The 14115-nt window shown below is 36.3% G+C and overlaps 1 protein-coding gene across 3 annotated transcripts in view; it reads left to right on the top strand.

Moving 5' to 3' along the window:
• The window catches only part of LOC105233594 (uncharacterized), a 64436-nt gene extending 50861 nt beyond the window's left edge, over positions 1–13575 (top strand). For all 3 annotated transcript variants that reach the window (XM_049446692.1, XM_049446689.1, XM_049446691.1), the window contains 11 exons: positions 2615–2847; positions 5254–5622; positions 5688–5883; positions 5949–6050; positions 7290–7485; positions 8351–8539; positions 8874–9016; positions 9323–9768; positions 9842–9997; positions 10062–10208; positions 11817–13575. In XM_049446692.1, the coding sequence (XP_049302649.1) occupies positions 2615–2847; positions 5254–5622; positions 5688–5883; positions 5949–6050; positions 7290–7485; positions 8351–8539; positions 8874–9016; positions 9323–9768; positions 9842–9997; positions 10062–10208; positions 11817–12889 (3250 nt within the window). In that variant the 3' untranslated portion in view covers positions 12890–13575. The remainder of the gene's footprint in view (positions 1–2614; positions 2848–5253; positions 5623–5687; positions 5884–5948; positions 6051–7289; positions 7486–8350; positions 8540–8873; positions 9017–9322; positions 9769–9841; positions 9998–10061; positions 10209–11816) is intronic.
• Positions 13576–14115: the final 540 nt, after the last annotated feature.

The following is a 14115-nucleotide window of genomic DNA, read 5'->3' as shown; positions in this document are numbered from 1 at the left end:
AAACGCATAAAATTTGCAAAATCTCATCGGTTCTTTATTTGAAACGTTAGATTGGTTCATGACATTTACTTTTTGAAGATAATTTCATTTAAATGTTGACCGCGGCTGCGTCTTAGGTGGTCCATTCGGAAAGTCCAATTTTGGGCAACTTTTTCGAGCATTTCGGCCGGAATAGCCCGAATTTCTTCGGAAATGTTGTCTTCCAAAGCTGGAATTGTTGCTGGCTTATTTCTGTAGACTTTAGACTTGACGTAGCCCCACAAAAAATAGTCTAAAGGCGTTAAATCGCATGATCTTGGTGGCCAACTTACGGGTCCATTTCTTGAGATGAATTGTTGTCCGAAGTTTTCCCTCAAAATGGCCATAGAATCGCGAGCTGTGTGGCATGTAGCGCCATCTTGTTGAAACCACATGTCAACCAAGTTCAGTTCTTCCATTTTTGGCAACAAAAAGTTTGTTAGCATCGAACGATAGCGATCGCCATTCACCGTAACGTTGCGTCCAACAGCATCTTTGAAAAAATACGGTCCAATGATTCCACCAGCGTACAAACCACACCAAACAGTGCATTTTTCGGGATGCATGGGCAGTTCTTGAACGGCTTCTGGTTGCTCTTCACCCCAAATGCGGCAATTTTGCTTATTTACGTAGCCATTCAACCAGAAATGAGCCTCATCGCTGAACAAAATTTGTCGATAAAAAAGCGGATTTTCACATTTCGAACCGAACACTGATTTTGGTAATAAAATTCAATGATTTGCAAGCGTTGCTCGTTAGTAAGTCTATTCATGATGAAATGTCAAAGCATACTGAGCATCTTTCTCTTTGACACCATGTCTGAAATCCCACGTGATCTGTCAAATACTAATGCATGAAAATCCTAACCTCAAAAAAATCACCCGTTATAAGCGATCTGAGATCGGGAAAGGGAAGAGCATTATAATTTTAAGGGTTAAGCACAAACCTACGCGTCCTATAAAAAATTATATGGCAAAGCTGTAGGTAATAAAAAGATCTGAAACTTTTGTATAAACTACTTTTTCACATAACCTCAAAATTTGTGTGCGAAATTGAAATGGGGTTTGATGATAATGAAATTTTATGTAAACTCACCTTCTTATGTCCCATAGATAGATAAATAATTGAGGAATGCACCGCGACCTTAGGTCTATTGTGCCCTTATGTCCCATATAAACCCACCCTTTATTTATTTAAAATATTAGGTTAAATTAAACTCTGCGGACTTACTATCGATACCTCCTCCAGTGTATGATACCGTGAGGACCCCAAACAGTCTAGTCTTGCCAATGCAGAACAAGTGCGCAAGAGATACTCCATTGCTTCTCTGGTGTCCTGCTCTAGATATTTTCTGAAGTCTTCTCGTATGGCGGATCCAGACAGTGACCAGTTAGTATTCCCATCATGTTCCTATAGTCTCTTCTATCGTGTGTCAATAGAAATTTTGTGTATCTACGATCTACCGTTTTGCAAATGACTTTTGCAGTTTTGCACCCAAGTAGCTCGTTCTATCGGGTTGTGATATTCTCTACCATGCTTCTGTCGAGATCGTCATATAGACAATGCAGGGGTATCCCAATGTTAATCACGTTTTCGGATATTAGTCGTACACCATTCTTGGCAATCTCGTCCACTATTTCATTGCACTACTTTCCAAGACAATTCTGGCCGATGTGCGATACGAAGTTACTCCCTTGATTGCTGCTTGGCTGTCTACGTAGATTTTAACTCTGGAATTGACTGCAGTTGCATTAGAGGTCAACTTCGCGGCATTCTCAATTGCAAAAACCTCAGCTTGAAATTTACTGCAGTGGTCCGGTTGCCTTATGCCTAACTCTGGACATTATATCCCCGCACTAACGCCATGGCCCCTTTTCTAGTCATCCATATAGATATTTAGAGTTTTACGCATAGCATATGTACCTTTACGCCAGCAATCTTTTTCTACGTTTACTTTGAACCTCCGTTCCCAGTTGAAAAATGGGATCATGTAGTCGGTGTTTGCCTAACCGTCATTACCCACTGAGCTATACCCGAAGATTTTGTATGTAAATTCTCCTTCAGCCAGTAGTCTCGCCGATTGTTCTGCTCAGTTTTCAGCTAAGAGGTCTATAGTAGATCTCAAGTTTAATACCAGCTGTAGAGCCGCCGTTGTAGTATTCTTAAAGCTCCTATTATTCACAGCAGAAAGAATCTCTGAACCCATTTCATTGGCTTCCGACAATTGATTTCCGTACGCTGTTCACCATACCACTGCACCGTAGAGAGAGGAAACATTGTTTATACGATTTAAAATCAAAAAAACCTAATTTTCGATACAAAAACTCTCTCGGGAAAATATCTGATTTTTTTTTTTAAATCAGAGTCTTTATGTTTTCTTGAAATCTCTTCTTTCTGATGGAATACAAATTATATACATTATTAAACCCTACTAAACGATTGCTTATTTAACTTCAACTACCTATCAATTCGTGGTAGCAGCTGTTTATTTATATCGTTTAAATATATCATAATTTTTTAAAACACAAATTCACCTATATTTCCTATACCGAAAAGTATTGAAAATAATTTCTCTTTCCTTACCCATCATTTGCAGATTCATGCCACCCATCACGCCATCCACTTGGAAGAATGTCCGGAATGCAGATCGCTTCTCGCCCGTGTGCCCGCAAACGGTGCCCATACCGCCCAATGGCCCCGAGGCGTTGCTAGAAGTGCCGCGGGCACGTTTGGCGCAATTGCGACGTCTGCTGCCGTTACTCAGCAATCAATCGGAAGACTGTTTATACTTAAATATTTATGTTCCATATGAAAATCGACGCAAAAGACGTAAGTAGAGCTGAGATAAAATGTGATTATTATTTAAAACATATATAATTTAATGGGATAATAGTTAAAATAAATGATAATAACAATAATAATAATAGTTGAATGCTTAATATTGTTATAAAAAACGCTATGGAGTCATCAATTCCGTAGTGCATTGCAGTTTGTTGTTGCAATTACTGCAAGCATTGTGGAAGTGATAATACCAAAGCGGCAAACAGCGTGATTTAAATAATTCGAAAGTATAAATAAATCAAATTATAAAAAGTAAGGAAGTTAAAATTCGATCGTTATCGAAAAATATATACTATATACATATGTATATACTTAGGCTAAGTGTTATACAAAAAATCAAAAAAGTGAATTTTCAACCTCTAAAATGTCGCATTTTTGTTCATTTTAAATATCACCATTAATAGTGGGTCAGTTGGGGTCTTCACTGAGCTTGATTTATAACAAATATCAAGAGTGCTTATGTGCAAGTGGCAATTTTACCGAAGTTTCTGAGATTACTTTATTTGTAGAACATCATATTTTTCGACTGTGACGTCATACAAATTCATACAAATAAATAGAAGTTCTAGGATAATAAATGAAAAATATTATAATTTTAATCCACTTTTTTTCAAAATACATCGGATGTACCGATGGTGTCCCATCGCTGACCAAGCTTCCCCGAGGCTCAGCTATTTAGTAGTAGAACGCAAGAAGATATGGGAGCGCAGACCCATTTTACCGATAGCGGTTCTAGGTGCCTTTCCTTGCTAGCTCATCAACTTCATAATTTCCCGCGATTCCGCTGTGGCCTGGCACTCATACCAGTCTTATCATAAAGACACTCGATGTTATTGATAGCAAGGTTAGCTGTCCTTGACCATCTTTAAAGGCACTATTAATGAGTTCGAAGCTAATATTGCCGATCTGCTAAGTGGATGACCACTTCTCTGAAGGAGGCTGTACTCCGGAACAGTAAATTTACTATTACCTTAATGGCTGCAACCTCGGCTTGCAAAACACTGGAATAGTCAGGAAGTCTGAAGCTGGAGTTGATAGAGAGCTCCTGATAGTAAACCCCTCCACCAACCTTTCCCCAAACTTTGACCCATCCGTAAAGAAGCTCACTGCCCCTCTCCTTCAACGGCTTCTTCCCACCCAAAACTCCCTCGCCGGCATATGGAAAGAGATGAAGCCGCCAGAGCTCGGTTTGGCGACTCTATGATCTCTGTGATCTGGTATGAAGTCAAAGTGTATGATAATTTCCGCGTGCTCAGACACGTGTTCTTTTAGGAACCCAGATTCTCTGAGTCCGATAGCAACTTTCGAACCTTTCGACGATGTCTACAGGCAATATGTGCAATATGGTGTTAAATGCCATGGTTGGAGTGGACCTTAGTGCACCATACATGCTGATGAACACCTATCGTTAAACGCCCTCGAGTTTCTCTGCAAGTGTGCTTTTTTCTAGAGCCCTCCACCACCACACTATGTTGTCGTAGAGCCAGAGGACCACTTACGGTGAGAAACCCCACTTTTTGCCAATGACTAACAAATTTTTTTCGAGAGATTGAGTCATAGTAATAAAGAAATTTCTGCCGGTTAAGTACTACAAAAAGAATAAGGCTTTGTTCATAATTATTTAAATTCTTAACTTATTCTTCAAAATCAATGCGCATAACGATTCACGTTTAATGCCTTCAATTGACTCAAAACGGTTTCCTCGGCGTGGGTTTTTCGGCTTTGACTCACCTTTGTCACGATATTCGGCTGATTGATCGTCTGTTTCTGAGTTTAAGCATAGATCTAAGATCATCATCAGTAATGATACGTTTCATGACATCGTGATAGTCAGAAAGCATTGCTTCACAGATGTTAATGCGGCGCTGTTTTTCGATAATATTTAGTGATTTTGGAACCAATCGTACTTTCACCTTTCTAAGGCCTAAAATATCCTTCAAAACGGTTTTCACTGATTCTTGCGATATTCCAACAATGCCAGTAAGATCTCTGACTGTTAGTCGTCGATTCTAAAGCACCAATTCCTTTATTTTATTGACGTGTTGAGCATCAGTTGATGTTGATGGACGTTCTGGACGTGGTTCATCCTCAACGCGTTCACAACCCTCTTTGAATAATTTTTACCAATCAAAAATTATCATCGAAAGCCTTTTCCAAAAATTTGATTCCGTACAATTTGTTAATTATAGCCTAGCTAAAGTCATGAACTCATTCGCTCATTAAGTGTCAATAAAAGTTTGATTTAAACTGCTCGATGTGAACTAGCCTTAACTTTTATTACAAAAAATCAGTATCTATAAAGTAATAGTGATGTAAACTCATCTTATTATCCAAAACTAAAAAAAAAATGTACTTCATTGATACAAAAAAATACCTAATTATCTCATCCTACAGGCTCCACTAGCAGCAACAGCATGGAGCACACGCACGATCCCCCAACCCTACTCGCCACCGTACTACTACTACATGGCGAATCGTATGAATGGAATTCGGGCAATCCCTACGATGGTTCGGAATTAGCGGCGCATGGTAACATCGTCGTTGTGACGATTAACTTTCGTCTCGGCATATTTGGCTTCCTGAAAACGGGTGGCAAAGAGAGCGCGCAGGGAAATTTCGGCTTAATGGACCTCGTAGCTGGTTTGCATTGGCTAAAGGAAAATCTGCCCGCTTTCGGCGGTGATCCACAGCGCATAACATTGCTCGGGCATAGCACGGGCGCAGCGTTGGCCAACATACTGATGGTCTCGCCTGTGGCAAGCGGTAAGTGCTCTAATTTCGTAGAAAGTCGAATGATTTCCTTCAGTATAATATTTCTTATTTTGTAGATCTTGTACAGCGCGCAGTGCTGGTTAGCGGCTCTGCGCTCTCGCCGTGGGCCATACAAAAGAATCCATTGTTCGTGAAGCGTCGTGTTGCCGAACAGACTGGTTGTCATGGCGATATGTTGTACGATGATTTGGCGCCTTGTCTGCGCACCAAAACGGTTGCTGAGCTGTTGGCCGTGAAAATCGATCATCCGCGGTGAGTTTGACTTTTGGTATTGTAAGGTCAAGATATTTTTAAAATAAAACCAATGTTTCTTGCAGATTTTTGAGTGGATTTGCGCCATTCATCGATGGTACAGTCATATCGCCGAATACCGATCCAATTGGAGAATTATCGTTGCCTTTAGGTTCTGCTATTGTTAGGTAACTAAGTGTTTTAAATATTTGTTTATAAGGGTGGTTCTTAAAATATGCGATTTTTTTTTTAAGAAAAATACAAATTGTAAATTAAATTTAGGAAACAAAAAATTAAAAATTTACAAATTTAAATTCAATTTTTTTTTAGAATACAAAAAAACATATTACTTCGGAATTCATCAATATAATTTATTGATCGAATTCGAACTTTATTTTTCAGCCCTACTTTAAAAATTCAAATTCCCCGTTTTTAAACACCGTTATAAAGATGACGTTTTATGATTTTTTTAAATAAACTGGAAATATTAATTTCGAATTTGACCCAGATGGGGTTTTCAGCGACATATGAGTTTCGAATTTCTCTTAATAGATTTATGATCGAATTCGAACTCTATTACTTCAAAATTTTAAATTTACAGTTTTGATTACAGATTGAGATCCAAAAATTTAAGTTTATAACGTATTCTAAAGTTTTTTTAATCAATTTTAATTTAAAAAATAATTTTCGAAAATTATTCTAAACACGTATTCTAACGGTTTCTATTAATTTTTATTAAAAACATAATTTTCGAAAATTATTCAAAATAAACTTTTTCGAAATCGAATTTCGAACACACTTCAAGAATTTAATTTCACCATTTTAGTCAGTATTTGAGGCTCAAAAATTAGAGTTTATAAAATATATAGTTTAACAATATTGTTATGAAGTTGCAGGTTATTACAGTTTTGAAATAAAATCGAAAAATTAGTTTCGAATGTCAAAAAACGTTCGAAATATTGTTATAAAGTTTCATATTATTTCAATTTTTAAGTAAAATCGAAAAATTATTTTCGAATATGACCCATTTAGGTTTTTCTTCGAAATCTGAATTTCGATTTTAGTTCAAAACTGTAAATTCACCAATTTTAATCACTATTTGAGGCCTAAAAATTAGAGTTTACAAAAGACAAGTACGTCAAAGGTTTTTAACAATTTTAACAGAAAAAATTTGGAAATGGTTTCCAAAATTATTCTAATTATCGTTATAATGCTTCAATTTTTTTTAAAAAGTTTTTTTTGACAAATTTTTGAAATCGGAAATGATCGGAAAATGAAATTCAAATTTCATCCAAATTAAATTTTTGATCAAATTCGAACTTTCGCATGTTTTCAAACTTTTTTCTCATATTTTTTTTATTTTCGAAAACGAATTCTTTTTCAATATTTGGGTATTTCAACTGTTTCTTTTTACTCGCCAACAATAGTACATCAGGAATTGAATTTGCAAACTTTCCGAAACGCGACCTCATTTTTTGCCTTACCTCAGTGGAATCGTATCTGGATTTGAGTGCACAAGATTTGGAATTTGGTTTTAACGAAACACGACGTGATCGTATACTAAGAACATTTGTTCGTAATAATTTTCATTATCATTTAAACGAAATATTTGCTGTGTTAAAGGTGAGTAGGCACAAAAAAAACTTTATAAACCTTATAAGTCATGTGTTGGGGTTGAATTTAGTGCGTTCTGAAAAGTGTATTTTTGTGGGTAATTCTTAAATATTTTTTAATTTCTTTTTAATTTTTTTCCTTAATTTTTTATTAATTTCTATTAATTTTTTCTTTAATTTTTTAATAATTTCTAAACTTTTTTTAACAAAAAAATTATTTTTATATCAATTTTTTTTCATTTCTTATTAATTTCTATCAATTTTTTCTTTAATTTTTTTTACTATCTATAATTATTTTTAAATTTTTTCCTTAATTTTTATTAATTTCTAAACCAAAAAATTGTATTTATTTATTTTTTTTTAATTTCTATAAATTTTTTTCTTAATTTTTTAACTTCTATAATTTTTTTTAATTTTTGTTAATTTCTATAATATTTTCCTTATTTTTTTATTAATTTCGATTTTCTTTTTATTAAAAAAGAAATTATTTCAATTTAAAATTAAATTTCATTTAATTAAAATTAATTTTTTTCTTTAATTTTTTTTGTTTAATTTTTTATTAATTTCTATAATTTTTCCGTTAATTTTTATTAATTTCCAGAAAAAAAATAATTTTTATTTAATTTTTATTAATTTTTTTTTAATTTTTTATTCATTTCTATAATTTTTTTTTAATTTTTGTTTAAATTTTTATTAATTTCTATAATTTTTTCTGTTAATTTTTATTAATTTCCAGATTTTTTTTAACAAAAAAAAAATAATTTTTATTAATTTTTTTTTAATTTTTTATTAATTTCTATATTTTTTTTTTAATTTTTTATTAATTTCTATATTTTTTTTTTAATTATTTTTTCATAATTTTTTTTTGTTTCTAGAACGAATACACCGATTGGGAGAAGGCCATACGCAGTCCCCTGAGCTCACGTGATGCTACTCTCTCCTTTTTGAGTGATGGGCATACCGCGGCAGCGCTGATTAAACTAGGCTACATGCATAGCTTACGTGGTGGTCGCAGTTATTTTATACATTTTAAGCATAGAACAGTCGAAGAGGAGTATCCGCAGGTAAGAGGCCACCAACTAATATTTAGCTATGGCGATCGCACTCAAAAAAATAATAATAACAAATTATATGAAAAAAGTAATAAGTAAATAAAATAAGAAAGTAGAAAACTTGTCAAAGAATAGCCTCTAGATAATTTTCCAAATATTTTTAAATTATAAAATAATTAAATTTTCAACTTACAATTACTTCTCAGTCCCTCATTTTTATTACATAATCAATTTTTTTGTATTTTTTAGCCAATTAAATTAATTGTCTTTTTCATTTCAACCTTGAAAAAATTTGCTATTTACTAAAATTTTATATTTCTATAATAATTTTTCAACTCTTCCTTAGCGAACCGGTTCCGTTCGTGGTGAAGATGTGCCTTTTTGGTTAGGATTACCCATTTCACCACTATTCCCGCACAACTATACAACTCAGGAGAAACAGATTAGTCGCCTTATGCTGCGCTATCTCGCGAATTTTGCGAAAACGGGGTAAGCAAGTAGTTAATTAAATATTTTCTTAAAAAAATTAGTTAATTGTTTTATTTTATTTGTTATTTTGTTTCTAATTTAAACCAATTTGCGATTTTAAGCTTTATTATTTTCATAAATTAACGCACTATTTTTCTCACTGTATCATATTTCATACGATGTTACTCATACGCCATATTATCATATTTGTACTCGTATAAATATTACTCATACGCCATGGTACCACATTTGTAGTTGCTTGTATAAGTGTTACTCATACGCCATGTTTACCCGTTAGTAACAATAATCACCCCATCACTCTTTCAGCAATCCAAATCATTCAGGTTTAGACACACCATCCATAGCTGCATCAGCATCCCGTTCACCGGGTTACATCACCGCACAACTCGACCATGGCAAAGTGAAACGCGCCTCACTCAAAACACTAAATGCCGTCAACAAGTTCTTCAACCTCACCATACCACATCAACTCAGCCTACAACATGGCAGTTTGCTGGACACGAGCGGCGCCATAAATCTCGCGCTCATCTACAATCAGCGACGTAGCGGTGCGATGCGTGAACGACGCGCTTACTACAAACGACATATGCACAACAACAACAACAATAATAATAATAATAACAACAACGAATCGAATGAATTACTCAATGCGGCATTGAGATTTGTTGCCGACGAGCCGAGCCTTGGACGTGGTGAGCATTTGCCCTTCTGGGATGCCTACGATGTGGTGAACCAGCTCTACTTGGAATTGGGTGAGAGTTTATGAAGATGAATGCTTTGCGAGGGTGAGTAACTGTATTTTCTTTATTTCCGAAATGTTTACAGGTAATAAGGCAGAGGTGCAGAGTCATTATCGTGGTCACAAATTGTCCATGTGGTTGAATTTGATACCACAATTGCACAAGCATTCCAATATCAATGATCAGTCCATGCGCCATCATCAGTTTCCCGATGACATCAGTAATCGTGATTTGTACGAAGGTAACATATAGCCAACGAATGTGTAATAAAATTACAAAAAGCAAATAAATTCTCGCTCATACAGGTGTCGTACGTCCACAAATGCAAACGAAGCCGCCGGATGATGAGGAAACCGTTGTGGTGAAAACGCCAAAATCTACAACAGCCACAAAGGCTGTGAGCAATAGTACTAAGGCCGGCGTTAATACTCCGATCGGCGCTACAACAACAGGTAATACTTGGAGTTTGTCTACTACGGATCCTTAATCTCATTCTCGTTCATTCCTGAAACAAAAATATATGGCAGTTATATGCTGAAGTGGTCCGATTCAGACGATATGTTCGGAGTTTGTAGCGTTGTCTTTGATAATAATCCTGTAGTTGGATCCAATCAGTTAGTTTTCTGGTTACTCATCTCACTGCCTTCTATATCTCATGGGTTTTTTCTCACGTCTTCTTTTTTTAAGTTTTCTAAAGTCACATGAGAGCAATAGCGGTGGGCTCAAAGCTTAAGTCTACCAAACTAATCCAGTCCAACGTCCCCAAATCGCCCAGAAAATACATACATATGTATATCAATCCTCCGATCCAAAAACATTATGTAACGGAAATAGCTACTAAAACCTATTAAACTCAGGTCCACAATCCATATCGGATTACAATTTTTTTTTTTGGGAAATGGTGAGCTTTACTTAAATATTAGTTTTGAAGAATGCTGAGGCCATGATATTCCTTCAGCGAGTAAAGCCGGGTCTGACCTGACTAACTTTGCAACGGATTCTTCTTTCCTTTCTAACCGTTCTGTTGCCATATCGGTTAATAAATATTCCGTGATAAGTGTTGAACTTTTTTAAATGAATAGCCATAAAAAGCTCTGCGGAGATTAGAGTTATTGATTGGATCATAGGTGCAGATCTTTTCTTTCCATCCATCCTGGCCCTTACGCCCAATTGAGCAGAGCGCTAGGGTAAGAGTCCAGTCCTTCATTGGATCCTAGGAGCGGATCTTCTCTTTCCATCCATCCTGGTTCTTACGTCCAATTGAACAGATAACTAGGATAAGACATAGACTAGACGGATGGATATGGTCTGGAGAAAGACGTTCATTATAAGAAAATAACATTTTTCTACAATTTTTCCAACTAGTTTATATCTTACAACAGAGATGTTCCGGGAACTCTTCTTCTTCCTCTTTATTGACGTGGACACCGATTACGCGGTTCCAGTTAATAACAGCGCGCCAGTCCTTTCTTCTTTTCACAATTTTGCGCCAATTCGAGATACTAAGTTCCGCCAGGTCCTTCTCCACCTGATCTCTCCAATAGAGTGGAGATCTTCCTCTGCTTTTACCGGCGGGTATTGAACCGAAAGCCTTCAAAGCTGAAGTGTTCTCTTCCATCCGGACAACATGATTTAGCCAGGAACTTTATTGCCCTAAAAGTATTTTGGAGCATTTCGGAAATAGTGGAGTTTGTAGCCGCATATTCTTCTTTTTTTTATGTTGTCCGGAGGTAGTCGTCCGATATTCGAAAATAAGAATTTTTATGCAATGTTACCTGGTTCTAATCCAAATCATTCGGGCGTCAATAAGGAATTATTCGAAAATATTATATTTTCTATTATTTTACTTAGTCCTAACTAAAAGTTATATAACCAAAATTACTACGCACAGGTCGGGCATCAAGCCGCGATGTGCCACAAACTCCACTACCCTGAAAACATTGAACTCATCCGAGATTATGGAGCTTATATAACCGATATGATCTTCTTTTATACCAAATAAAGTCTTCCAAAGTCATTGCATCTACTTATTTTCACACTCTCTTCTCCACAATCCACAGAATGCAACCCTGACGGTACGATATATGCGAACATTGGCGATAGCGCGTCCACCCAACAGCCCGCAGCAACGGAAAATCGCACAATGTTGGAGAATGGTGGGCAACAAAAGGATCTGGCGACCGCCTCCACCGGACTCATCGGCAATTTGGAAATGTTCCGTCGCTTGAGCGGCAAACAATTCCCCAGCTACACCACAGCGCTGGTGGCCACCGTCGCCGTCGGCTGTTTTCTGCTCACACTAAACATACTCATCTTCGCCGGTATTTATCATCAGCGCGAAAAGCGTGCACGTGACGCCAAAACGAAAGAGGAACTACAAGACACGAATGAGACCAGCAAAACGGCTAGCATACTCAAATTGAATACGCTGGGCGATGACGATGGCAGCATGCGCTTTGATGCGCTCACCAGCGGCAAGAGCACAGTGGTTTTCGGCGAATACAACTATTACGATGAGAAGCCGCCGAAAGGTTGCGGTAAAGATGAGAAGTTACTCGTTGAACTGCCGCCCACACAAACAACCGCACATATGGAATTGAATTGGCCCGGCGGCGGCGGCTCGAGCAGCACCTTGGACTTGCTAAAGACGAAACATCACAGCGCTTTAGAGGCGGCCAGCTTTAACGGCAGCAAGGAAGCGGCAGCTGATATGCACCATCTACAAGGCATCAGTAATATCGAAATGGCCACATACAGCACACAAATGCCGTTGGCACCCGGCATAGCGGTGCTCGAATCGGCGCTAATGCCGAGCAGGCGTAGCTCGTTCATGGCCAGCGGCAGTCAGACGTCCATGCAATTCGATTATGCGGTGCAATCGTCGGATCAGTTGTCATTCAAGGAGATTGAGAATGCGGTCAAAGTGTCCACCGACGAGATTGTCAATGATTTGGATGATGATATACCGGAACCGCCACCACCGCCACGTTCATTTCAAAGCGCACACCTGCAACAACAACAACAGCAGCAGCAGCAGCAACAACAAGGTGGCATCTTGCGTTCGTCGGGCTCAAATACGGTTTCGTCGGCGAGCGGCAAGAAACGTGTACATATTCAAGAGATTTCGGTTTAGTCTTACTCAAATACGAATACTTATGTAGGTATGCATACAATTACTAATGAATACTCTAAATGAATATCGTACAATGTACTAGCTATTCTACAAATATTTTTTTTTTTATTTTTTTTTTTTGCTTTTCTTTGCTGTTGGTTTAGCAAAATCTAGTTTTATTATTGAAATTTATTTCTGTTTTGAAAACAATAACATTTTACCGTTAACTTAGCAAACAAATAGTTCCAACACATCTGCAGTTACTTCAACTGTAGCATGATTTTTACTACACATTACTGTATTCTATACTTCCGAAGTGTTACCCTGATTTTCGCGTTCGCTTTTTGGTGGCGCCCAAGATATGTCTAACTGGCTTCTTATTTAGCAAATAAACACCTAACATATTCTGCTGTAAATTATATTATATTTACGTATTATATATATAAATATATATTATATATTTAGGAAAATTTCAGATACAATACGCATATTTGTGCGTATTAAAATAAAAGTAAAAAAGTGAAAAATAATTATTTATTGTATAATATATTGTATGGTGACTATATGAATGTAAAATGTAATGTAAGAATCAAATTCTTTTTTAGTACTAATAAATTTATATTTATTGTTGGACAAAATTAAAACGAGATTTTATTTACGTTGAAACGGTAAAAATAAGTACTAAATAAATAAACCGAAGATATACATACATACAAATGTGGGCAAAAAATAGTAAACTTTTTTATTTAAATTTCGCCCAAAAGTCTATATAAGCCAAAAGCCGAAATACTTGTATGTATTTTGTCTAGGTTGATTTGACTGTCAGTAACATCTGTGCCAAATGTCACATCAAAATAATAACTATGTTTATTTTACGCTTGTTTATCTGAAGTACATAAAGTGGAATCGGCGATATTTGCAATGAGTAAAATTATTAAAAGAAGTTCCATTAAATTTTGTGTGCGAAAAACAAATTTCTGGTGCCAAAACGTTCAGAATGTTGGAAAAGGCCTTCGGTGATATTATTTATCGGGCGCAAGTGTTTTTTAGTCGTACAGGTTATTCAAAGTGGGTCGAGAACTCGTTGGTGACGAACCACATCCAGAGCGGCCATCAGCATCAACTGATGATCAACAAGTCAATAAACCAAAGACATTCATGCTTGAGAATCGACGATTAATAGTGAAAGATCTTACTGGCATCGTTGGAATGCCGGAAGGATCAGTGAAAACCATTTTGAAAGACCA

The sequence above is a fragment of the Bactrocera dorsalis genome, chromosome 1, assembly GCF_023373825.1.
Source record: "Bactrocera dorsalis isolate Fly_Bdor chromosome 1, ASM2337382v1, whole genome shotgun sequence".
Lineage (NCBI taxonomy): Eukaryota > Metazoa > Arthropoda > Insecta > Diptera > Tephritidae > Bactrocera > Bactrocera dorsalis.
This window is presented reverse-complemented; position numbering and strand designations above follow the sequence as displayed.